The sequence below is a fragment of the Protopterus annectens genome, chromosome 6.part0, assembly GCF_019279795.1.
Source record: "Protopterus annectens isolate FY-2018-M chromosome 6.part0, PAN1.0, whole genome shotgun sequence".
Classification (NCBI taxonomy): domain Eukaryota; kingdom Metazoa; phylum Chordata; order Ceratodontiformes; family Protopteridae; genus Protopterus; species Protopterus annectens.
This window is the reverse complement of record NC_056737.1, coordinates 434,261,678-434,289,176: the sequence shown is the minus strand read 5'-3', so window position 1 is coordinate 434,289,176 and position 27,499 is coordinate 434,261,678. Positions and strand designations below refer to the sequence as shown.

Genomic DNA, 27,499 nt, shown 5'->3' with positions numbered 1-27,499 from the left:
TTACAGCTATGAAAATGTGTTTTTCCTATAAAACGCTTTTTATGAAAAATACTGTCTTGTGAAATTGCTGATTTGATATGGAAATACTGTTGAGTGTGCTGTAATGTGGTCAATGTTCTGTATGACATAAGCATACAGCAGTAAAGACCGATTTGGGTCACCTGCAGAAGGACAGCTATAAGTTAGATCTTAGGACAGCATGGTAACGACATTTGCCTCTTGGTGAAGAGGGAGTATTATCTAGAAGAAAGATTCAGAGTATTAAAGCCAAAAGTACAGACTCTTGGTGTTTGCCAGCCAGAAAGCTGACTAGAAGAGACATTTGCCTGTTAATAAAGAGGGACTTATAATACCAACAGAGGGGATTATTCTGTAGTTAACACTCAGAAAGTCAAATAAAAGAGATATGTTTGCCTCTCAATGAGAGAAAGTACAGTGGCCAGTGATACTGATTCTTGGAAAATACCAGTACAGGAATAAGGCAAAGAACAGTGGGAAGATACCTGTGCGTCTCTTAGAAGGATTACTTAAAGACTGCATGAGAATGCTTGGAACCCTTGATGGATGTGAAAACAGAACTGTAGGACTTTGTTTTTTGTTTATAAGACATTTCCTACTACAGAACTACAGTTGTGTTCATTTTTTATGCATCACTGTATGTAAAAGTAAGCTAAACTTGAAGTTCTGTCTCCATTATGTCTTACATACATATATTTATATTAATTCTACTTTTCCTCCTCTATCGATCACTTTAAACAATATTCCTTAAATACTTCAAACAGTAAACAAACTTGCCTTGTATACGGTGGCTCTATACTACTCACAGCCAAAAAAAAAAAAAAATCTTTTTTACTTTATGAAGTTCCAGACAGTTTTCCATCATTATTCACATACATTACTGTGAAACAATTACAAATATCTCAAATGGCACTTGTTGAAAGTATCAGTATACAAATGCTTTTCAACAGGAAGTATCACCTGAAATAGCAAAACTTTCTTTCTTACATATTCTGTCTAAACAGCTCAGTCGGCTCACACTTATCCACTTGAATCTTGCCTAAAAACCTCATCTTCAAAAATCCCACCTCTTTTGTAAACCTGTACATACTGCATATACTGCTCATTTAAATAATTTATACTAAAACATTAACCCATTTTCTCTCTCTCAAAATATTCTTTCTTTACAATACTAACACACATGATGTAGTCTCTCTACATTATCTATTAAGTATAATACAATTTACTCATTGCATATGTAATGTTATCGCTGAAATATGTATTCTTCCTGTGACATTTATATCCTCTATGTATCTTAAATATTTTTGTTTTGAGTTTCCTGTCAGTTAAGCCTGAAAATGGTCTAAGAGGTAATTTCTACACTGGTTAAGAAATTTATATAAATGAAGACCGTGTGGCCTTATTTGGACTCCTAGTTTTAAATCATATATTTTACATTCACATGTTGCCACTCAAACATCTTACATCTCATGAACATATTTACAAACCTTCTTCCATATATTCTATGGTTCTTTACATCAGCCAGTCCTGAACCCCTGCTCAGCATTGCCTGTCCTTCAGTCTCTATCAGCTTTCCAACAGGAGGGGGGGCATGAAGCCAGTGATGCCTTGATAGCATTTTCTTCCACTATCTGGCACTTTTTTTTTCCAGATTATACAGCAACAGTACCACACACACTATTTATATATATAAAATTTTATCAACAACTTATTCACAAAAAAAAAAAAAAAAAAAAAAACACTGAGTGTACCTCTCAGTTCAATCGATACCACTGGTTGACTACCTATGACTACAGCCACATCAACCTATAAACAGTACTATGTCATCATTCACTTACTTTCTGTTGACATGAATATTACTTGAAGGATTAATCTTAAAAGATACGTTTCAAAAATAAACATATAACATTTAACAACTCATTAATTTTATAACATCATTTTTGTTAGATTTTTTATTTCTTGTTTCCAATCATGCTTAACCATAAAGACTTAAACTGTCAACAGTGTTTTCTAATATCGAAGAAAAGAACTAAACATAAATCCCACCAAGGTTATAAATTTTTATTGTAAGTGCACATGCTATATTCACAAGTCATATAACACCACTTTTAACACACATAATTAAACTCTGCCCATGTACTAGTATATAAAGCTTTTAAGGAACCATTAACTTGTGGCTAAACTAAACTACTATAAATTAATGCATTAATTTTGAAAATCGACTCACAAATGAAGAAAGAAAAGAACATTTCACCTTGATGGTCTATTTAAAAGGGAATGAAATTCTAATCAACTTTGCAGCCTCATTTATTTGTCCTTAGATTGATTCTGTCAACATAACACAGCTCATTAATTTCTATCTTTCTCAGACCACAAGTCAAAACAAGAAAACTCATCTTTATCCAACTGTCAGTTCATGTGAATTCTCAGTCTAACCATCTCATACCTACTGACACTGCTGCGAACACTTATTTTCGCTGCTGAACTAGACTTTCTGACTGACTCATGCCTCAACTTCCCCAGGTGTACCAATATCTCTGCATTCAGTTGGGTTCTTTCTAGTAGGGTCCATTTTTATGTGCTTCAATATCAATTGTAACTCTTACTTTTTCATAGGTAAGCACTAGGCTAGCTGCCCTTGAGAGCCATTTTAAGCCTAGCTAATTTCCCTTTGGTGCTTGAATTAACCTATCCCATTAGTTTAAGACTGACCTTGAGCATCTCATGGTCAATAAATTATCACCCCTAGTGGGAATAACTGGGATAATACCATAAATAATTTGGGGGGACTCATGCATGGGATAAACTTTCAATAGCCTCTTCTGGATTGTCCAAAACTAACACTGTCTCACTTAAAAAAAAAAAAAGTCTAATATTGAAGGAAACAGCAGCTTATATTTCAGTCATTTACATTCATGTTTCTTTATTACATCTACACATTAAGAAAAGCTCATAAAAACACCTCTGTCTAACCTTGCTCAATATACACAATCCACCCTACCACCAACAATTTACTACCTGGCTGCCACAGTTTACATAATACCTGTTCTCTACCTCCTTACAAGTCAAAAACTCACAGTGACGAGCATTTCTCTGATGCATCACCCAAATAATATTTTGTAAAACCAGTCAGTTCTACCATTTTATACCTCACACAGTCCAGTAAGTCACTTCCCCCCATGTATCATTAACTTCCACTTTTGTGATTTGTTCTCCTACCAACATTGTTGCTCAAGTCTTTCATCTATTTCCACAACCCTGTCCTGAGTCCCATTTTTTGTCTAACAGACTACACTACCAGCAGTGGCAATTTCAGCCTTTTCATGTAAGCATGAAACATTCACAACAGACATCACAATTCAATTCATGCTGTTATAAACATTATCACTTGACTCCCTTACATTCACTCAGAACAACTTTATCTCTGTGTGGTGATGCTGAATATCAAGGAAGCTTGATTCCAAGTCAACAAACTGGGCTGGGACACTCACTGGGTACATTGAGTTTCAAGTTGTTATCTTGTACCAAAGGCTACAAGGAGGCAGTTTCATTTGCAAGAAATATTATTTGAAATAAAAAGCAAATGTTGGTGGGTTGAAGCGTACTATAATAATTCAAGACAATCTTTGTGTCATCAATAAAAAAGGCAGACCCTGTCCTCTATGCCCTCAGATATGTCTGAAGCAAAAACACTGACAAATGCGGTATCTTTCTTAGGGGAGCAGGATGGCTAACAGGGGAACTGCAGGCTGTGACAAAAACAACCTCCAAGGCTGACAGCTCTGGAGATGTAGTAAAGGTTCTGGAAATTCCACCTGTAAGAAATCATAATATTTTCTTAGGGGCTGAGAGGCCTCAGTATTCCACCACTGAAATCATTAATACATCCTGGAAACAGTCTCAGAAAAAATGAATCCCTCACAAGAAGAAACAGATATCACTGTCTTCACAATCTAAAATCAGAAACCTGAGGAAAAAAAATGCATGTGTCCCTGCAAAATCCCCTGTAAGTCCCTCTTCAGATAAATGGCCATGAGATTATGGAAGCTGTTCTTGTCTTTGAACATCCCGTTGACAGTGAAGAGATTAGAACTGAAAAGATTAGCATTCAAAGTATTTAAGTCAAAAATATTATCTGGACCATCAGTCACAGCTAAGCACAAAAGTCTTCTCACAAGTTAGAAAAAAACTGGGGGGGGGGGGGTTCCAAGGGCTCTACCTCCATTATAACTACACAACACCTATCTCTCTCAGTTTCTGCCAGATTTGGAGAGGGGGTCTGATGTATGCTCACCTCATGTTGTTGTGTCTTTCAGCTTTTCCCGGTTAGGGGTCGCCACAGCGGAACTCCAGTCCGCTAATGATTGGCAGTAGATTTCTACGTGCCGAGTTGCCAGCTCTGATGCACAACCTTCAACGAAGGTACGCCCATTCACGCATGTCTCTACACAGAAGACGCTCTAGCTGAGAATCGAACGGGACGTCTTACTGTGAGGCAACAACGCTACTTCCGCTAATTCAGAGAGTTGTAGTAAAAGGAAAACAAGAAAATCCTCATTTGAAGTTAACTGCTACCATTTGGCCATGATTACCATTGTTTTCATTCTTTTTGCAGTCAGTGGTGTGGCTGTCACTCAAGGAGAACCTAATACTTCCAGTTGGAAGATCATATCTGCAATACTCCTCCAAACTGTATCGCACTGCTTAGTGGCTTGATAATCAGTTTCAAAAGTTTCCCTTTTTTCTTACTCAGGTGAACATTTCACATGAAAGGAGAGAGAAAATGAGCTCTGTGAAATCTTACTTGTACTTTATTTGCATGTCAGACAGTAGTGTTACACAATCTAAGCTCATTATCTGTGGAATATTGTGTTAGCTTTTTTCACATTAATAAGTTAGGTTTTAATGGGGTTCTTTATATCAAGCCTGTTTGTAAGGGTCTTGATCCAAAATGGGGCACGATTAGTTAGAAAGTTTTACATTTTTGAGCAAGATCATTATCTTTGAAACGTCTTTCTTAGGAAACACTTTTACTGATTCTCATCACATCTACAAAAAGGATTACAGAGTACCAGGCCATTTGCCAAGAAAAAAACTGATGGCTTTTCATGAACATAAAGGAGATTCCTTAACTACTACGTCTTTTACTCTTAAAGTTATGTCTATGTCTTTTAATCAAAGATGCATATGCCATGTGTTTACTCTCAACCAAAGAATAAAAGGGAGAAACTTCAACACTACCTTGATTCCAGGAGACAACTTTGCTTCTTAAACTGTCAAGGCAAAATATTTTGGGAGGACTGAACAACTCTTATTTTTCCTCACACTAGGTAATACGGGAAATGAAGTGAGGAAATAAACCTTTTCTCAGTGGACAGCCAAATGTACTGTCTTTTTTTTATAACAATACTAGCAAATGAATAAAAAGTAATCTCATGGTTCTTTCTACTAGCCTTCTTCAGAAGACTGTTTGCAGTGAAGCTGCAACTAAGTCTTCATTCCACAACTGTACTCAGCACTGCAAGCTAGATAGTCCAGAGCAATAAGGGATGTTGCTGCTGCTGTGGTTCAAAGTACATAAGTCAGTAGGTGTTTCCTTCTTCCTAAATAGTTCTAAGCTTGGTATTCTACTCATACTTAGAAGTGCCACCAGGAAAACAATGCGCAGCTGTCGGAGGAGTTTACCAAACCAGTAAACAGATACTCTTTCTGATCCCAGTACAAGCACTCTTGTTATATGTCCTACTCTCTAACTTGCCTTTGTTCTTGTAGAGTGTCCTGTGGCTCTGTAGAGTACTGCAGGTGAGTAGCAGCCTGGGGTCTCCCCTGTGGCGAGAGGCAACCTGGTATGTATCTATTGGGCAGTTTATGTAGATGCTGTATATGGCCCTGACTTCAATGTAACTCTACCACAAGATTATTCCCTGGTTGTTTCACCAATTTTCATCATGCTGATAGGCACTCTAGCCATAGCCTATACAACATGTTTACAAAAAGGTAAAGATGAATGGGTGTTCATTGCCTGATCAAATTTTAGGAATCACATTTTGGATGTGATCATACGGAAGTGGTTAGCTTTGTCAGAATTGTAACTTGCAAGTAATCAGCTACTTACATTGAGGGTTATACTCTGTAAAATGAAAATGTCAATGAATATTACTTTCATTTCTACAGCAGCAGCCATTTCTACTAACATGGTTCGACAATATGCAAAACTGTGTAAGTTACTTACCACTTCATAAAAAATCAAGACAGTCTGATGCTAACACATGTTGCACCATGCGGAAACAAGATAAGGAAAATTATACCAAATGTGTACTATTAAGGCCAATTTCCTCAAATGAGTTTATACAAGGATCCCACTTTGGCCAACTGTCCACATTACCTAGTGATTGCCTTATTTAAGCTAAACTCTAATAATCATACCAGATACACTATGTAATCGTGCCCCATTTTTCATAAGCAATGAGAAAAGCACTCATGCAAGGATATGGGCATTTCTGCAAAGATGAGGTTTTCAAACCCATTACCACTGAGGTGCTTAACCATATCCTTTGGTCATTAATAGACTAATATGACAAACACCCAACCTCACCTCCCATACACAGGTATATAATCCAAACATGTACAGGAACACATGGCAAAATGCATATAAATATACACTAATTCACATAAAACCACATCTGCAAATATTCTCAAAAACATTTTCATAAGCATCAAAGTCTACTGTACTTCAAATGTGCAAGTCATGGCCCCATACTGGCAACATTAATATTCTAATTCTGGGGATGCTGTTGTCATGAAAGGGCATGCCAACTAAACATTTCCTACACAATAACACCACAACAAGGATATTGTTTACTCCACATTCGCACCATGTCCACACCCACACGTTCACTCAACTTCACAACATACCTACTGTAAACAAAATATCCACTCCAACAAGCCGACATTCATAACAGTGGATGTTGTAATAGATTCCTGTTGCAGCAGCCTAAGCTACTTACCCAGGATATGACCATTGGCCACCTTTCAAAGCAACAGGGCATCTTCCAAGTGCCCTAACTCCCAGCGGCTTGAGCAGAACCACATAAAAGGCAGTTTGAGTCCCAAAACATTCAGAATTTCTTGCAGCCAAAGAGTGCTCAGCCTATGGACTTCATGGGGTTGACTCTTGGCTAGCAATCCTTCAAGGCTGGGCAAATAAGTGCCCTTCTGGGAAAAGCCCACCACTTTTTGTGATGAAACAGTACCAAAATATTTTTCAAAAAGTAGGTGTTTAGTCCTGGAGATGTTCCTTAAATGAAAAAGCAGAAACTAAACACAACTGACATTTGGTCTTTGATACAATTTGTTATTAAACTTCACCTTCAAATTACAAATTTTAATTATATAGAATACATCAATTTTGAGTTGGATTGCAAGCTCAAGTTGTGAATGTTTGAAATGAGATGAGGTTGAGGACTAAGTTACTTTTTTTTAAACTGTTACAAACCTTTGGCAGTGGCATCACAGCTTTGTTTAATGCATCCAGAGTACAGGATCAGACTTTTTTTTCACAACTGAACATGTACATTTGCTTTTTCATACAGATGGCTTTCTTTCATTGCTAGCATTATATTTTGGGAAATTACAGGATATAAAGGGTACATAAATCCAACAGATTCCATAATGTTGTTTTTCCTTAGCTGGTGCTTCACATGACCAGTACGAGTGTTAGGTTCCCCTGCACACCACCAAAATCATCACAGCAATGTACTACATTGACTAAAAACCTCAACTCAATCTACTGGGACTTTATCCCATCCCCAAAATTATCACCACCAAATGTACTGCACTGGCTAAAAAAATCAATGTCAATCACTGGGGCTCACAGTAGTAGCCGAGGCTTGTACTTGGTTATTTCATCTCCTCTGTGAAAGCCCATCGTACAGCCCCATCCCTGTGACCATGGCTATGATGCAGAGCTAACTCTGCATGACCCTGGTCCAGTAATGGCTGGGATTCATTTCAAACCTTCTGCAACCAAGGTGTTCAACTCCGAAATGGCTACACAGTAGGACAAGCCTCCTAACTGCGTGTTCTAAACTTACTCATAAAGTTGGGTTACTGTCTCAGATAAAAACCATACTTGCCTCATCAAGCTTTGGGAGGTCCTAGACTAAAAAGAAGTTATGTACTTACCATAATGCTCCATCTGTGTTGTCCATTTTCATTCTTCCTCAACTGTTGGGTTCAGCTCTGAACCTCGGATCCAACTTGTCCGTTCCCAAGCTTGTAGTAACCAAAAAAGCTCTTGCCCTTCTCCCTTACCCATAATGCACCACCCCAACATACCTCAGATCTTTTTTGCTGTCTTTACCAGAAGTGTTAACTATTAACATGTATATATAAAAAGATACTTAAAAATGTATGTAGCCAACAGAGGAAAGTATATCTGGAACTCAAAAGGGCAGTGGTGTCCCTATATCTGACTCTTCCAGAAGTTTGTAGAAACAAAGGATGGGGGGTTGGTGGGAGGGAGGTTCAGGAAGAATGAAAATGAAAACACAGAGGGAACATTATGGTGAGTACATAACTTCTTTACCTGATGGTCTCAATTTTCATTTTATCCTCAACTGCTGGGACAGAGCCCCCAGCTACCTAAATACCCGGGTGGACTCTACGGAAGGATATTTCTGAGCACAGTTAAACCAAAATATGCTAAGCCCCTCAATACCAGATCTAATTTGTAATGAGAGATAAAGGTATGTGGACTTGCCAAAGTTGCTGCTGCACATATGTCATCCATGGATATCCTGGATAGAAAACACAGGTTTAGTTTAAGTAAAGACCCAATTTATTAAAGATAAAAAAAAATACAGTAAGCCAGCCATTTGGCTAACGTTACTTTTGCAACTGGTTTACCCAATTTCAAATCTGCAAAGGAAACAAACAATTGGTCTGTCTTTCTGATTTATTTTAGCCTATGTAGATAAAAATGTAATTGTCTGTGAACAATAAATTAATGCAACATCACCTTTGTTTGCAAATTTAGAAAAGAATACTGGCAAATTAATGAACAGAGTGATACTGGATTCCGACACCACCTTGGGAAGGAAAGATGCACTGATTTGCAATGTAATCCTATCCTTATGAAAAATCAAGTAGGGAGGTTTTGAAGACAAAGCTTGGAGTTCTGAAATTATTCTAGCTGAGGTAATGGCTACTAAAAAGACAAATTTAGCTGCTGGTTCAAAAGGGGAATGTATTAATGCATGCAATACTAAGTTCAAACCACATGGTGAAGTAGGGTCTTTAAATGGTGGTCTCAAAAGAAGACCGCCTCTCAAGAATGCTTTGCAAAGTTTAGAAGAGGCCTCAGAAGAACCTTCAAATCCAATAAAAAAATTAGATATTACTGGTAACTGAACCTTAGTAGTAGAGGTGCTCGTCCCTTCTTTAAAGAGTAAAGCTAAAAAATCAAGTATGTTATGTATCAGAACTGAAAATGAATCAACATGATTTTGTTCTGTCCAGTGAACAAATCTTTTCCATTTACTTTTATTTGTGTTGAAGGTTTACGGGAAGAAGGATATGGTGGAGAGGGAAAGAGGACATTGGCTGACTGCCTATTAACGGAACTGAAGAAATCAGGCTGCAAGCTTGAGGTCTGAGATGTCTGGGTGAATCATACCTGTCAGGTGAAACAGGAGGTCTGGAATCAGATCCAAAATCCAAGGCTGGTAAAAGTAGATGAGGCCACAAGAAGGGAAACCAAACCTGTTGAGACTAGTAAGGTGCAATGAGGCTGACTTTGCTCTTCAAACTGGCAGCTTTCTGCAGAAATTTTCAAATTAATGGAATTGGCAGGGAAGCATAAAGCACACTAGGAGGCCAATTCCTCCTGTGGGGGATTAGGGCAAAGTAGCTGCTGCCCTAATCACAGAAAGGCTGGCCTCACTGACAAAAGATCATTTCTGTCACTTTCTTGTTGAGAGACCACTCGTGCGGTACAAGAATGGACCTGCTCGATTTCTCTGCTATCACTCTGGACTTCCCTGGAATGTGCATTGCTATGAGAAAGCAGTTGGATGAGATCACCCATTGCCATACTCTGAGTGTTTCTCGACACAACAGGCATGATTTGGTCCCTCCTATTTGTTGATGTACCAAACTACTGACATATTGTCTGTTTGAATTGTAATTGTCCCTGAAGGGAGAACATACTGGAGAGCCTGCATCGCTAAGAGCACTGCTCTCAGCTCTAGGACATTTATATGCAAGTTGGCCACTTCGGGGGACCAAGTGTCTTGGACTGTGTTCCCCACCTCAACTGGGAAGCGTCTGTGGTCACTACGGTCTTGGGCTAACGGAGAATGAATGGATGTTGTTGTAGAACCTGATCTGATTGAATCCACCACCTGAGATCTTTCTTGCATGCCTGAGTGATTCTTGTTTGTGCTGACATGTGTTAGTAAAGCATCGACCACTGTGTTGCTAACATCCACTGATGAATTCTTATATGAAATCTGGCTAGAGGTACTAAGGTTACTGCCCCTGACATTGATCCTACAGCTTGAATGACCAAGCATGCTGAAATCTTGGCACTGCAATTAATTTTTCTGACCTGTAATCTGACAGTTTGTACTCTTGAGAGAGGAAGAGAAGCTATCACTGACTGTGTTGAAAACTGCTCCTATGAATTCCAAATTTTGAGGTGGTTGTAGGTGACATGTCGTAATTTATGGTTATCCATAGATGAGAGCAAATCTGGAGTACATGATTACATGCCCTTACTAACAGGTGCCTGGTTGGGGCAGTTATGGGCCAGTCAAATAGATATGGAAACACCCGGAATCCCTGCAGTCTCAAGTGAGCTGCTACTACTGCCATACATTTGGTAAACACCTTGGGGACTGTGGTGAGGCCAAAGGGCAGAGCTCTGAACTGGTAGTGACTGGCTCCCAGCCAGAAGCATAAATACCTTCTGGATTGTCCATTCATCTTTATTTGATAGTACGCATCCTGAAGATCTATGGAGCACATCCAGTTGTCCTTACCCAGAAAAGGGAGAATGGACTGACCCATGACCATCCGAAACTTTATGTGTTGAACTGACTTGCTGAAGTTGCTGAAATCCAAAACTGCTCTCCAATTTTCTCTGGCACTAAAAAGAATCTGGAGTAAGTTCTGGATTCTATCTGGTCTGGTGGGACCTCTTCAATGACTCTTTTCTAGCAGCTTTTGTATTTATATCACTGCTTCTTTCCTCTAACTGGTTGGAACATTGGGAATTTTTCATAGAGCTGGGGGTAAAAAGGTGTTATACAACCTCTGGAAATAATCCTCTGCACCCAAGTATCTTTTATGTCATGTCTAGCCAGGCTCTTTGGTGCAGGGATAGTTGACCCCCAATTGCCTCCAGAGATGGACAATCGGGTGTCCTTTCAGGAGTGCTGGTAGGGTCTGTCAGAGAAAGAATCTCTGGACCGCTGTTTCTGTTGGTTTCTCCCACAGCAGGGATGTCATTGTCTATTAGAGTTCCCCCTCTTTCCCTAGGGAAACTTTCTCCATGTGTGCCCTGGAAAGGACACTGGACTTCCAGAACCACATCTTCCGACCACCTCATTGATTCCTTGAAAAAGATCTTTGAGGGGCTGAAAAATATACACCCACTGCAGAAAGGGTCTTTCCATCCTTCGCACACCTGGATAATGTGTCCTTCACTTTGAGGCCAAACAAAGAAGTGCTGTCAAAAGGGGCACTGTTGAATGAGGACTTGAAGGGCTCTGTAAAATCACATAAACGCATCCAGGCATGCCTCCTAGTGGATATGCCTGAACCCACTGCCCATGAGAAATCTTTGGCTACAAGCAAAATAAGCCTCACTGATGAATTTGTGATAGATTGGAAGGTAGCCAACTGAGAAGGCACGGACAACTGGGCCTCAGCAGAAATGGTCCCTGAAAGGGAATTTGAAAGTTTTTGATCAAATACCTTTGCAACCTAGTAGAATGTGTCAAACAGTTCAATGACCTAAGAGCCAAAGTCGCTGAAGTGTAGGCATTCTTCCCAAACCTGTCCATCGCCCTAGACTCCCTTGTTAGGGGGATGAACAGAGGAAATTTGTTCAGCAAGTTCCTTCTTGGTGTCCGCTTCCACGACCATGGCATCCATGGGCACCCCTTTAGACCAAAATTCCTTCCCCACGGGTGGGGCTAGAATCCTATCTGGCCTTTTGGGTATTGGTTCAACTGCATCAGGCTCCTTCCATGCCCACTGAGAGACCAAATGAATGAGCTTGTCGGCGAGCGGAGTAATCCAGACAGTAGACAGGCCAGCTCCAAAGGCCTCCAGAAATACTGACTCCTCTCCGTTTCTGGATCTCAAGGATGTCTCCAAATAAGACTTCTTCTGGAGGTGATTGTGGGGACTATTCACCCTCATTGAAGTCTGTAAACTCGGTGACTGACTCTTGGCTGTCCCTGTGGAATTGAATGATGAGGCCCCAAGCGCAGACACATCTGGGTACTGGACTGAAGATCTGAGGGGGTTGGATCCATCAATCCTCTCAGAGCAAAAAACACACTTTTCACAACCTCGAAGGCAGACCGCCCCAGAGAAAGAGAAGACCTTGGCACCGAGAAGGCAAGCTTCTGTACTGCTGTCTCATCCTGCCCCAAAAGCAATCTCTCCAAGGAGGAAGTCTGCACAGAGCTATCCAGTGTTGAAGCCGGCTCCAAAACTTTCAGTGTCAATCCCAGTGCCTCAGATCTGACAAAGAAGCTTCATCTCTGAGAGTCCTCTGGATCCAAGGATGTCGGAACAGATGCACTCAGAGTTAGCCTCTGATCCGAAGACGGGGTTATTTTTGGATCCAAGCCAGATGGACCCGAAAGGCTCAGATCCAGGGACTCCGAAGCAACCAAAGCGATCAGAGAAGGAGTCTGAGGTGGTGGAAGGTCAGACCTCCAGACGCAAAGTGGTAAGAGTTGATAACACACCCATCTGGATCTGTACCGAGAAAAATTTCCTCATCATCCTATCCACATCTTCTTCAGTCAAAGTTCTGGAGGAATATGACAAGGTCAGGGAAGGTGACTTAGCATGGCATCTTTCCATAAATGAAAATAGGACCCTGGAAGGAACTGGAGCAACATATGGAGAATAATGAGTCCTAGGCAATACAATAGGATCTGACACAATTGGCTCTGAATATGTTTTGGTCGGCTCTGAGGAAGTTGGACCTGTAAACTTCTTTTTCTTCAGATCCATGGCGGGAGAGTTTTGAGACCTCCTTGAATCCGACTTAGTCCTCTTCTTGGACAACTCAAGAGGATGGAGATGAGGAAGAAGAAATAGGAGATTTCGGCTTGACTCCTTGGAGTTTAACTTGGGAGATTGTAACAGCTTGTCTGAAAGACGAAGGCAACAAACCTTTCAGTATTAATTTGTTCTTTCTATCCACTAAAGCATGGGAATTAAAACTGTGGTAGACAGAACAGTCTTCTTGTAGGTGCTGTGGACCTAAACAGTAAACGCAAAGATTGTGGGCATCTGAATTGGCAACTTGTGCCCACACTTCAAACACTTTTTGAAGCTGGACAGGCCCTTCTCAGCTATTCTACAAACAAAAAAAGAATAAAGTGGATAGGAAAGTTTTTTTTTTTTTTTTTTTTTTTAAATAGAGAACAGAAACAGGAAAAGGTATTGCCAACAATGGTAAACAAGAAACAAAACCAAACAGAAAACAAAAAATTCATATAAATAAACCAACAACCAAAACGACTTAAAAGAACAACCAAAAAAAAAAAAAGAATTCAATTTATTCAGAAAAAACACATTCAGTAAATGCTTTTGTCTATCATAAGACTTCTTCAGGCCTGATCTGTGTTTTTTTCGAATAAACTGAATTTTGTGTTCTTAGTCGTTTTAATTGTCAATGGTAGAAAAGAATACATTAATGTATTAAAGAAAAGGGATAGATAACGATGGTATTTACAGAACAGTAAGATGTTGTCCTGTTCGATTCTCAGCTAGAGCATCTTCTATGTGGAGACATGTGTGAATGGGCGCACCTTCGTTGAAGGTTGTGCGTCAGGGCTGGCAACTTGGCACGTAAAAATCTACTGCCAATGATTAGCGGACCGGAGTTCCGCTGTTGCGACCCCTAACTGGGAAAAGCCGAAAGACACAACAACTATAAGCACAAGGGTAAGGGGTTAATAGAAACCAGACAAATAAATACGTAAATTCAGAATATAAAGTTTTGAAAGGCAAATTCTAATTTATCTGAGAATTAGTGATGAAGCTCAACAGCTATGGCTGACCATGTCCTTTTGCAAAAAGCGGCAAATGGAATCAGAGGTATGTTAGGGGTTGGTACATTATGGGTAAGGGAGATGCTTGAGAGTTTTTTTTTTTTTGGTTACCACAAACTTTAGTAATGGCCGAGTCAGATCTGAGGTCGGGATCCCAACCCATCAGTTGAGAATAGAACAAAAACTGACAACATAAGATGTTTATTTTGTACCATCACAAAAATCTCATTCTTACTTTATGCTTTATGTATCTTTTCACTGTAACAGTTTCATGTTTCTATATCGTTCTGCACTTACAGATTTTCTTTAAGAAATGGCCTCTGCTTTTAGTAGGACAGAAAATGGAGAAATCAGTAACTGTACATAAATTACAAAAAAAGTCCACTACCTTTCTTTTCAGCCTTCAGTCTCATGGAAACAACATCTGAGCCAGAGTTTGCTTCAGACATTGCAAGAGCGCCAATATGTTCACCACTACACAGCTGGGCAAAAAAAAAAAAAAAGATACAGTGAAATTAGGTTAACAAGTTACATTCAAACACAGCAAGCTAGCAGAAAAATACTGTACAAGAGAGATAAGCATCACTTACTGTTAGTAAATTACATTCATTGGAAGAAAACACAAATATCAGTCATGTAGTTTTTAAACGGATGTGAAAGAAGGCACCAGGGGTATCTACTATTTCTTCTAATAAATGAATGATGAACAAAATGTGACAGTAAAGAACATAAAAAATTATACTGAAGTTATGGATGACGTGGCACAAAATCAAAACTCATACCTGCTCAAATCAAAAGTGTAAGAAGCATTATGTGATGCTCAGTTTCCCCAGTCTTTGTTGAATTTTGTTAATGTTGTCAAAACTCTCAGAAAGACTAGAAGCATAGACTTATCAAAAGCTGCTGATACTATCACCCACCAAAAACTCTTACTTAAACTCCCATCATTAGGGTTCTCAACTCCTCACTGCAGTGGTTCCATATCTACTACACCTCTCAACCAGAGCACAAGCAGGGAAATGGAAAAATGGTTTCTTCACCTTCTTGCCTATAATTATTGGTGCCCCACAAGAATCTATATTAGGCCTCATACTTTTCAACATATTCGTATCTGCGGTGGTGGTGCTGCGGTAGCATTGTCGCCTCACAGTAAAACATTGTCCTGTTCGATTCTCAGCTAGAGCGTCTTCTGTGTGTAGACATGCGTGAATGGGCGTACCTTCGTTGAAGGCGGTGCGTCAGGGCTGGCAACTCGACACGTAAAAATCTACTGCCAATCATTAGCGGACCGGAGTTCCGCTGTGGCGACCCCTAATCGGGAAAAGCCGAAAGACACAACAATGACAACTTTTCTACATATTCGTCAATGACTTCTATACGGCTACAAAAATGCTACCCTACTAGTTCAGTGACTCAGTCCTAATCTGCTCTATCAAATCTCTAAACTCCATGACCTTACACAACAATCCTCATCTATTGAAATGTGGCTAAATAATTTTCAACTACTACTAAATCCTACAAAAACTAAATTACTGTTCTTTACCCCCAAACACACCTCAAACAAAACAGTGTTCACTTACGTCTGCCAAGACCACCATGACAAAACAAGTAAAACACACAAAATTACTGGCCAACCAAGAGCCGAGCACACTCTGGGACTGGCAATAACACTCTCTAAATAAAGCAAAGAAGAATCCAGTCAGATGAAAATCCCAACGAACACAGTTTTATTTTAAAAAACAAAAACCACCTCGGTTAAGCGCTTTCATCATGTGATATTACTTCTTCAGAACCGTGATAAAATGTAACACAACTTGGATTAAAAATTTGAAATAAACAGTTGATTTGGAAACACACCCACCAAACTAACCAATCACAGGTCATTGTAACCGGTTGAAAAATTAAAAAAGCAGCCTGAAAAACATGTTATCTAATGGCAGAAAAGAACTTCTTCTTGTAATAAAACCAAGTGACAAAAACACATGAGTGTAAAGTTAAAATCAGGATATGGCAAAAAGTTCAAGAACAAGTTGCTCTTTTCTTCAGTTCACTAAGAAGAGAAACAATATCATTCAAACCGGGAAAACTGGCTTCATCCAGTTTGATTTGCCAAAACATTTCACGATGCAGCAACCTATTTTGCCAGTCCCCAGAAAATGCCGATGCTTGCACTTGTTCGAGTACCATAAACTTTAATTTTTTTAAAACCACTTCCAAGTACATGAGTGCCTACCTAAAGTACTCTTGTTGTCTTTACGGTGAATACTGTAAATGTGTTTGTAAATCTTCCTGTTTAATGCATTTTTTCTTTTACCAATGTAAAATGCTGTGCAGGATTCACAAGTTGCCAAGTATACCACATTTAATTGTCACTCCGAGAAAGTGATATACTTGGCAACTTGTGAATCCCGCACAGCACTGTAGTAAGAAATAAGAAGTTATGTACTCACCATAACGTTCCATCTGAGTAGGTAGCTTCATTTGTCTGAAACTTGTGGGTCTTGGATCCGATATCGGATCCGAGCCGGCAACTTGTTTCAAGCTAATGGATCCAAGCTCCTAGCTCCTCCCCTCACCCATAATCCCCTGCCAACCCTCCATGACCTCAGATCGAGTTTGCCCCTCAATATATATACCCAAAAACGGGTATCCAACTAAGACAGATCCGAAGAAGGCCAGGGGGAAGGAGGGGGGGATGGTTGCAGACAAATGAAGCTACCTACTCAGATGGAACGTTATGGTGAGTACATAACTTCTTAATCTGAAGTAGGGAGTTCATTTGTCAGCAACCTGTGGGACAGAGTCCCCAGCTACCTGAACCTTGGGTGGCCATCATGGAAGGATATTGCGAAGCATCGCAGAGCCAAAGGATGCTCTCCCTCTAGAAATCACGTCCAGTTTGTAGTGGTTAATAAAGGTATGAGATGAAGCCCAAGTGGCTGCCGAACAAAGATCATTCAATGGGACTCTACACTTGAAGGCCACAGAAGTAGAGATGGAACGAGTGGAATGTGCGTGAACTCCTTCAGGTGCGAGTCTCCCAGAGGCTTGGTACGCCAGTAGGATACACTGAGAAATCCAGCGTGATAGAGATATTTTGATATTGCTTTCCCCAAATTAAATTTGGCAAAGGAAACGAACAGCTGGTCGGATTGTCTATGACCAGCTGTTCTATGAGTATAAAAGCGTAGCTGCCTATGAACATCTAATGACTGCAGCTTGTACTCTCCTTTATTCTGATATTTAGGGGAAAAAAACGGTAAATTTATATTGGTTTCTGATGCTATTTTGGGAAGAAAAGAGGGATTGATCCTGAGGTACACTCTGTCCAGGTGAAAGATCAAATAAGGAGGCTTCACAGAAAGAGCTTGAAGCTCCGAAACTCTTTTTGCAGAAGTGATGGCTACAAGGAATGCTGTTTTCCAGGACAAGAATTTGAGGTCTACTGAAGAAGCGGGTTCAAAAGGTGGAGCAGTCAAGGCTTGAAGAACTAGTGAAAGATCCCACAGTGGTACGGCTTCTTTTATAGGGGGTCTAAGCAGGAAGGTGCCTTTGAGAAAGGTTTTACACAACTTGGCCGGCATCAAAGGCCCTGTATCATGTCCCACATGGTAATGTGAGATGGCTGCCAATTGCACTTTGACGGTTGAACAACTAGCACCTTCCTGAAAAAGTTCGGTTAGGAAGTCTAATATGGACGGGAGAGGAGCTGTAAAAGGATCTAGATCATGGTGCTCCGCCCAGATGGAGAAATGTTTGCATTTACTGCGGTACACTTTCCTGGTGGAGGGCTTATGCGCTGCCACAAGGATGGCTTTGACTGGTGAAGAGATACCGGGAGTCCTAACTAGGAGTGGAACTGGAGCAACCAAGCTGTCAGTTTCAGATTGTCCAGGTTTGGGGTCGGTAAGTCCGATGGATGGGAGATTAGATCCGGCCTGGGATCCAGAATCCAAGGAGGATTCACTAGGTGAGACCACAGGTAAGGGAACCAAATTTGCCAAGGCCAGAATGGGGCAATGAGGATCATCCTGCTCCTCAACCGCGAGGCTTTCTGTAAGAGTTGCAGCATCAGGGGTAGAGGAGGATAGGCATAAAGTAGACCGGGTGGCCAAGCATGCACCAGAGCGTCTCTTGGAGTTTCCCCTGGAGGGGGAATCAGAGCAAAGAAATTGCCGCATTTGGTGTTTGAGGGAGACGCAAAAAGATCGCAGCAGGGTTGCCCCCATATTGCGAATATCTGCTTCGCTACTAGTGGGTTGAGAGACCACTCGTACGGGGTAAGAAGGGTGAGACTGAGTTTGTCCGCTAGGATGTTGGTCCGTCCCGGAATGTGCGTTGCAATCAGAAAGCGGTTGGTGGAGATCACCCATTCCCACACTCTCATGGATTCGCGGCATACAGGGTAAGATCTGGTTCCCCCCTGTTTGCTGACAACAGACATGTTGTCCGACTGAATTGCAATCATTCCTATGGGGAGGAGATTCTGAAGTGCTTGCAAGGCGTACAGCACCGCTCTCATCTCCAGAACGTTGATATGCAGGGAGGTCTCTGTGTCGTTCCACGTGCCTTGGACCGTCCTGCCTGAATAATGCCCCCCCCCCACCCGAGGCGGGAGGCGTCCGTGGTCACCGTGGCGAGAGGGGGAGAGGTGCAGAAGGGACGGCCCATATGGAGTTCCGAAGCTTGGAGCCACCATAAAAGAGCCCTCCTGCAAGCCTTGCTGATAGCAATGGGGTGATAAAGAGGAAGAGACAGAAAGAACTATTGCACTAGCAGGGTCCATTGCAGTACCCGCATGTTCAGACGGGCGCATGGAAGGAGCGTAATCGCTGCCGCCATGGAGCCTAGTGCCCTCAGGACCAATTCTGCTGGTGGGGTCTCTGATCGGAGGATAGCCCGCACATGGAGTTGCAAATTCCAAATTCTCTCGGACGTTAGAAAGGCTCGTAGCTCTCTGGTGTCTATTCTAGCTCCTATAAAATCTATGACTTGTGTCGGGGCCAGAAGGGATTTGTCGGCATTGATGGTGATGCCTAACTGTGGGGCTAGGTGGAGAAAGAAATCTCTGGCTGAGCAAAGTAGATACCTTGTTGGGGCGGTCAGGAGCCAGTCGTCCAGGTACGGAAAGACCTGTATTCCCTGGAGTCTCAGGTGGGCTGCAATCACTGCTAATACCTTGGTGAACACCCTGGGGGCTGTGGTGAGGCCAAAGGGAAGGACCCTGAACTGGTAGTGACTGGCTCCCAGCCAGAAGCGGAGGAACCTCCTGGATCGTCTGTCCATTAGAATGTGGTAGTACGCATCCTTGAGGTCTATAGAGCACATCCAATAGTTCTCCCTTAGAAGGGGGAGAATAGATTGAAGAGTGACCATTCAGAATTTTTCCTTGGTTACTGACAGGTTCAAGAGGGAAAGGTCTAGAATCGGTCTCAAGCCCCCCATCTTTTTTGGCACCAAAAAGAACCTGGAGTAGAACCCTAATCCGAGCTGGTCTTGGGGCATGGGCTGGATGGCTCTTTTTCTTAGCAGCTGCTGAATTTCTGCGGCTGCGCCTCCCTCTGATCGGGTGGTACATCGGGGAGGTTTTTGAATTTGGGGACACGGAGTAGTGGTATTTTGTACCCTCTGGATATAATGCGAAGCACCCAGCGGTCTGTCGTGATGGACTCCCATGCCACTAGGTGCACCGAGAAGCACCCCCCGACTGCCTCCAGAGTGGAGCAGTCGGGCAACCCTTCAGGACTGCTGTGTGGGCCGTTCAGAGAAAGGTTCTCTGGACCCAAAATTTCTCGGAGCCCCTCTGCCCCTGGGGTGGCATCCTCCGTCCTCCCCTGCCACGGAAGGACTGGTTGTCCGGAGCGGGTTGAGAATGTTGCGATTTCTAGAACCACATCTTCTTCTGACCATTTTGGTTCCTCGAAAAGGACCGCTGGGGAGCAGAGAAGCGGACTCGGACGGCAGACAACGTCTTCCCGTCTTTCTCGCTCTGGACAAGTGTCTCGCGAACCGTTTTGCCAAACAGGGCAGAACCATCGAAAGGGGCATTCGCAAAAGACGCTTTAAAAGGCTCTGCAAAGTCACAATGACGGAGCCAGGCCTGACGTCTCATGACTAGGCCTGCTCCGCTAGCCCTAGAGGCTCCCTCAGTGGCGTGGGACAATAGCTGCATAGAGGTATTTGAAATTGATCTCAGAGTGGCCATTCGGGTGGAGTACAATTGCTTGTCCTCAGCCAACATGGACTCAGGAGGGGAGGCAGTGTATTCTTTGATAAGATCCCGCTGCATCCTGATGACATGTGCCATATAGTTCAGAGACCTTACCGAGAAGGTCGCTGAACTAAAAACTCACTTCCCTAAGCGGTCCATCGAGCGGGACTCCTTGCTCGAAGGATGGACTGAGGGGCTCTCCTGAGCTAGCTCTCTCTTCGTGGCTGCCTCTGTCAACATGGCATCTACAGGGGGGGGGGGCCTTGCTCCAGTGCGATCGGTCTGAGGGGGGGCTTAGTATTCTGTCCGGGCGTTTTGGTATTGGCTCCACGGAGTCCGGATCCTTCCACGCCCTGGTGGTAATGAGGTCCACCAAGGGGTCGGCCGGAGGGGACACCCAAGAGGTAGACGGGCCTGCTTCGAATGCCTCCAGAAACACAGACTCGGAGGAAGACTTGGGGCAGACCACATACCTCTGATCCTCAGCATCTCCATGATGTCTCCAAAGGAGACATCCTCAGGAGGTGATCTTGGGGAGCCTTCCCCTTCCTCAAGTCCGTGTCCTCAGTTAAGGACTCAGGGGAGTCCACGTGCCTCCTCTTGCACTTATGCTTGCAGGGCACTTCCTCGGGGAGGATGTCCGAGGAGGCCTCGCCAGCAACATCCTGTTCCAATGGAGCCATCTGGGACATTGAAGCAGGCTGTCCCTTTGGCCGGGTGATGGAAGCCTGGCCCAGCAGAGAGGGAGTGCAGGGAGGAGCCGAGACAAGGACCGGGGGTCCGGATGCTCTCAACAGAGCCCTCTCCACAACATCGAAGGCCGAGGGTGAACCAATCTCTCTGGGCTCCGATAATCGGCTCCCACTCGGATCTGATGAAGGGATCGGAACCGGCGCCGAGACCATCAGATCCGAAGGGCCAGTGCGCTCCGACCTGGATGGAGCCGAAGGCATACTGAATCCCTCGGATCCGAAGCTCGGGCCACGGCTCCGAGAGGTCGGATCCGACAGGCTCGAGGGCAGGGTCGGATCCGAAGTACCAAGTACTGTCGGTGCCGACCCACCCCTGGCTCCAGCGCTGCTCGGCTCCGAACGCTCCGAACCCAGATAGCGGGTCGGAGAAGGAGCAATAGGATGGAAAAAAGGTGTCAATCTCCCCCCCGAAGGGGGGAGGGGGAGGCAAGAGCACTCCCATCTGCAGCTGGGCCTGGATGAACCTTCGCATCATCCGGTCCAAGTCTGCATCGGACATACTGAAGGTTGATCTCGAAGAGGTCACCGAGGCAGGCCTGGAGTGCCGCCTCGATGACCTCGACGGAGATCGGGCCTCCTCCTCCTCGGGCCCCGGGGAGAAACAAGGGGATCGGAGCAGAGGAGGCTGAGACCTAGAAGCAGTGGAGGGAGAAGCCCGCTTAGCTGGCGGGGCCGAAACGGAGGTCTCGGCCCGCCGCTTGTGGTGCTTCTCCCTCCGTTTCTCCCTCCTGGCCTCCCTGTCCTCCGGCGCTTTAGCGGGAGTTTGAGTCAAAGCCGGAGGAAGGGGGCAGGAATGGCAGCAACCACAGCCTGTGGTGGAGCCACGGGAGCAGCGGAGGCCGGAGCTGAGTCCGGGAGTAAAAGTCTCGCCAAGACCAGCTTCGACCTCCGCTCTTTCAGTGCCCTGGGGTTGAACGCTGCACAAATGGTACAGCCTGAGGTGAGGTGTTCAACCCCAAGGCACCGAACGCACAGAGTGTGGCCATCAGCCGGGGAGAGCTTATGGCCACACTTGGTACATTTAGAAAAAATGGCTTTTGGGGCCCCAGCCATACTTAAAGAAAGAAGGTAATATTACACACACACAGGCCCCAAAACACAACACACAACACACACTTTCTAACGACAGCGAAGAGAGGGAAAAAAAAACTACTTAAAGAAAATATTTTTACTTTTTAATGGGAACCTAACACTTACGCACTTTATTTTGTGAAAAAAAGAAGAAATTTGACAGAAAATTTAACACACAAAACACAACACACAACACACACTTTCTAACGACAGCGAAGGGAGGGGGAAAAAAAAACTACTTAAAGAAAATATTTTTACTTTTTAATGGGAACCTAACACTTACGTACTTTACTTTGTGAAAAAAAGAAGAAATTTGACAGAAAATTTAAACTTAACTGCCAGTGACTAGACGAGCTCTCAGGAATCCAGCTATCCACAAGCGCGGCAAACTAGATCTGAGGTCATGGAGGGTTGGCAGGGGATTATGGGTGAGAGGAGGAGCTAGGAGCTCAGATCCATTAGCTTGAAACAAGTTGCCGGCTCGGATCCGATATCGGATCCAAGACCCACAGGTTGCTGACAAATGAACTCCCTACTTCAGATCTACAAGTTAACACAGAAGCAGATAACTGAAGTGCCCCGTCTTTACAGTAACTACATGGGTATTTTGGAACCTTTAAGTACACTCTATATGACCAAGAAGTCATCCCTTACCAATGAGGGGGGAATAGGAGTAAAACGGAATAGCTGATAAAAATGTGAATAGTTGCATGGCTAACTAAAGAACAGACACTCAGACTCAATATTTAAAGCCACTCCATCTATTAGCATACATCCTGACTAGCTGTTCATGGAACTCAATTTTTACAGCTAGCAATTTACAGGAAAATTGAGTCTGTCAGAAGGAGATGAATACTATGTAAAAAAACCTTCATATTATGTTTATTGTTCTAAATCTGATAGATCACTTATTAAATTTAGCAAAAGTTGTTCCTGTCAAGAAAGTGCTCAAGGCTGTTTTCTGCTATCATACTGATCTGGGTCTTATTTTTCTGACTTACTTCATTTCAGACTTACTTCAGTAGTAGTCAGTCAGTCTTGCAACCTGATTGAAGTTTAATATGATCATTCATATACAATTTTTGCTGAAAACTTAACATTTTGACAGGATCTTAAATTTTGAACTTTCAAGTGCTGTGACCATACTTGGTTATCTAAATTTTTATGTTTGCCAGTAGAGGTCACTATGATACAATTTTTGACAAAATTATATCTATGCAACTACTCTGTCTAACACTAGATTTATATACACGCACAGTTTTTCTATGACTCTGACTAAATCTCTGCTTACAAAAATGCTTTTATAACTTTAAGAGTTTATAACTGGCAATACCCAAACTGTTTTACTGAGTAGTATTTTGTGAATTTCTCTCTCACTTTTTTTTTCCTTTTTCCCACTGGGAGTACCAGTGGATCAACTGTCTTCAACCAACTAGTGCATTTGTTCTGATAGAGGTGACAGCCAGGCATTCCTGTCCTATTTAAGAGTCCTATCATCCATTCATTCCTACCCTGAGTGCCTTATTAGCCAATTCATCCCCCACCCCCTTTGGCGAGAGTCAATGGTAGGCAGCAGGCCAGATTAACAGTCCAGTGGGGCATCTGACAATCCATCCTCCCTTTTGGAGCCTTATTAAGCACCACTTCTATGCTGCCAGCTGTAGAGGTCATACCTCTGTATGCTCTTTCAACTTACACGTGTGCGTGTGTATGTAGGCAGTGCTTGCTCAGACTCGCGCTCCATGGGAAGAACACCTAGTACTTCTAACATGTGTTACCCACGTGGTGAGCCAGAGCCACCTTCCTCTGCCTATGATGGCTGAGCCAGCAGCCACTCACTCCCATCCTCCCCAAGGAGCTTCTACAGCAGCCCAATCTGCTAGTCAAACTGGGGTTGCCTGCATTAAACTCAGGTTTCATCCTGCTATTTTACTGAGATGGACTTATGTTTTTCTCTTTAATGATAGCAGAACTGAATCAAGTTAAACATAATAAACCTCCTGGTAAGGAAACCAATTCTATTTTAGCAGAAAATGGCATTAGAACAGCTTGACGTGTCTGACTCCATCCCATTGCAACAGGCACAGTATTTGAAAGGGGGAAGTGTTTTAGCTGCTGGTCTTCTTCTGAAATTTCAGTCTGGATCTCCTTCGATGTAAAAAGAATGAGTCTGAAGCTTCTTACAAAAGTTTATTTATTTATTTTTGGCATATTCACTAATGGTTTGTTCTAAATAATACCATATACATTCAATAAGTCCAGTTTATTTTCCCTCAAAGTTTGACTTAAAAGCATACTCTGTGTCACAAACAGTTATAAAAAAACAAGTGATTTTTACTCTTGAGTTGGACAGAACATGGAGTTCAAACTGATACAGAAAATAATGAACAAACTTACTGAAGCTGCCAGTTATTATGAGAGACTGGTGAAATGACTAAATAAAAATACAAAATTTGCAGGAGTTAATTTAGAAACATCAGTATGCTAGCTAAGTCTATTCTACAGGAGCACTTTGTAGCATTTAAAAAGTGTAAAAAATGACGTTAATCCTAAGAGCTTTCATTGCATTTACATATACTGCACTGGGATGGAGGTATAAGGGCTTCACTTTCACAGTTTAAATAAACAGACCAAGTCAGTGAGTGACCTTATAGTTAATCCTTCTTTTATGTTTGGAAAAAAATCTTAAAAAAGCAGCTGGCCAATTATTTGGACATGTGCCAAAATCCAAGTATGTTTTCTCCAGCTCTCAACATTAGTCATAGTACAATGACTCGTTGTGATCTATGCTGAATGCTTTCTAATAATGCATAGATATGAGGCTACTGCTGAAAGATCTCTCTTTGATCTCCTACTCCATTTTATTGAACAGAATTTACATTCAACAACTAAGTTTCCAAGGCATAATATTGTTTTTCAAAATATAGAAGCTAAATGCAAGTAGGACCCTTCATGTAAAGTTTAATACTGTACTAATAAATTAAAACAAAAATAGTCTCTCCTTTGGTACTCACTGTTAGTGCCCTATTTTACCTTTTCTGAAATCTTTTGTACACAGATGTCAGCTGCCTGTTAACCATTATGACCAATGTACATTACACAAAATATCTCTTTGCTCCAGATTATAAAGCTTTAAATGCAGGAGGACTTGCCAAAATCTCTACTACTAATAACACTGGAGTGTTACTATCAACTGTTTGGAAACCAGATCCATTATCTTTGGCACTTCTACCAGACTCTGACTTACCCTACTACACCTGATAATTTTGAAATGACATGTAGTGCCACTAAGAATGCCTAGATCCTTAAAAATTAGAAATCTGTTAACATTATATTTGCTGACTTGTACTACAAGATTATCAGTTTCCCTTGCATGAATGACGCAGCAGCCTGCCACTATCTGCTTCAGTATCCTCCTATAGCTGCCTGAACATGTTACGCAAAAAAATCTGCACAGTAATTGTTTGTACATCCAGGAGATGGAGGCATCAGTACATACCACAAGTAATGGCAGGTTACTCCAAAAAGAACAGCAGATCTGATACTAAGCATTCTCTCATTTAAGCTGCTACATGTGAAGTGTACGGCAGAATGGGCCCACCAATACTGTCCTACGTATCCGTTCTCTGACTGTACTTTTTAAGAATGGACTCTCTATAATGTTTCTGATGTGTCAGCATCCACTAAAAGGAACAAGTTCTTCAATTATGTTAAGCAGAGTTGAATGTTAAGCAGTGTTGAAGATGTTATCAGTTTGAACTCCACAAATTAAGGGGCTAGTCAAGAGCATGGGACAAGGTTGTGAGGCTGAGCATCACTTGGTAGAAAGTACATCACAAGTGTCCTCTCTTCTGATATGATGCAAATTTTGAGCTGATTTTATTAAGTTGTGGTGTAGAGGCACAGCTAAAGAGGGAGTGTGGGAGGATTTTGCCCCTCAAAGAAAAACATATCCTTCTTCCTTGCAGGTAACTGGTGTTCTCTGACCAGGCGACCCTTGGTCAATTCATTTAGGGTCTAAATATATAAACTTCAATGACTAGCATTTGTCTGTACGTAGAAAAAGCTATGCAGTTTAGAGATGCAACAGTTGGTGACGTGTTACTTAAAAGAAAACTATGCCCTACGTGCAAATTTCTTTTTCATAAGTCTTTTTCTCCTTACAAAATTATTCTTAACATTGCCACACATAATAAAAACACAGCTTACCTGTTTCCTCCCAGTCTGTGGCATTCCTTTTGCTCTGTTTCCTCTCACAGCACATTTTAAATTTAAAATAACTGTTATAATACTTTTCACTAGAAATTTGTATAGACTTGCATGTCACATTTTAAGGTTCAGGACAATGTGAAACCAAACAGTAATGTATTTGTAGGCTTTTGTCGCCTCTCCCAAATCTACTGAATCTGTTAAGAAACTCGGGTGGTGTAGAGGGTGAGAGCCCTGACTATTGCTCAGGCTACCCTGATTTGAGTAGTTCAGGTGACTGAGAGCAGAAGGGAGGGATGGGTGCGCATCCGTTGATGACACTCCATAAGGGGAGGCATGGTCCAAAGGAAGGGGGTGAGGAAAGTGTGTAGTATATACATTTAAAAAAAGACAGTGGACCCCTAAGAATCCCTTTAGGTTCTCCTGCTGGCCCTGGCTTAAATTTGGGCACTGGGCCAAATGTGGGAGAACTATAGTGCCAGGAAACCCAGCACAAGACATGAAGCACTGGGATGGCTGTCAGAATGGCAGTAACAGGGAAATTACTGAATCTTTTGGAATACACAGCACTTTTACTGTGCATTGTTGTTCACAGCTGCTTTTTCCATCCCTGGCACCATACATCTACTAATCTTTTGAATATTTCACAGCTTTTTTACTTCGTAGTCTCAAGAGTTAGCTCTCCTTAGCATGGAGAACATCGATATCTGTGCAGTAACAGAAACCTGGTTCAAGGCTCCCAAGAGCACCCCAGCACTACCAGGTTATACCTCATACCATGCTTTTCGGCCCCAAAACTTGGACCGAACCACAAAAGGAGGGGGAGTATCAATATTCGTCAAAGATACCCACACCTTTATAAATGCATGGATCATGAATCCCAAATAAAACCAAGACCCAATCCTCCAAAGGCAGACGTCCTGTCTGGTGGACCC

At 42.3% G+C, this 27,499-nt stretch overlaps 1 protein-coding gene across 1 annotated transcript in view; it reads right to left on the bottom strand.

Moving 5' to 3' along the window:
• IVD (isovaleryl-CoA dehydrogenase) overlaps positions 1-27,499 on the bottom strand; it is a 1,038,753-nt gene that overhangs the window by 715,321 nt on the left and 295,933 nt on the right. Inside the window, exon 5 of the mRNA XM_044073537.1 lies at positions 14,710-14,803. Within this exon, the coding sequence (XP_043929472.1) occupies positions 14,710-14,803 (94 nt within the window). The remainder of the gene's footprint in view (positions 1-14,709; positions 14,804-27,499) is intronic.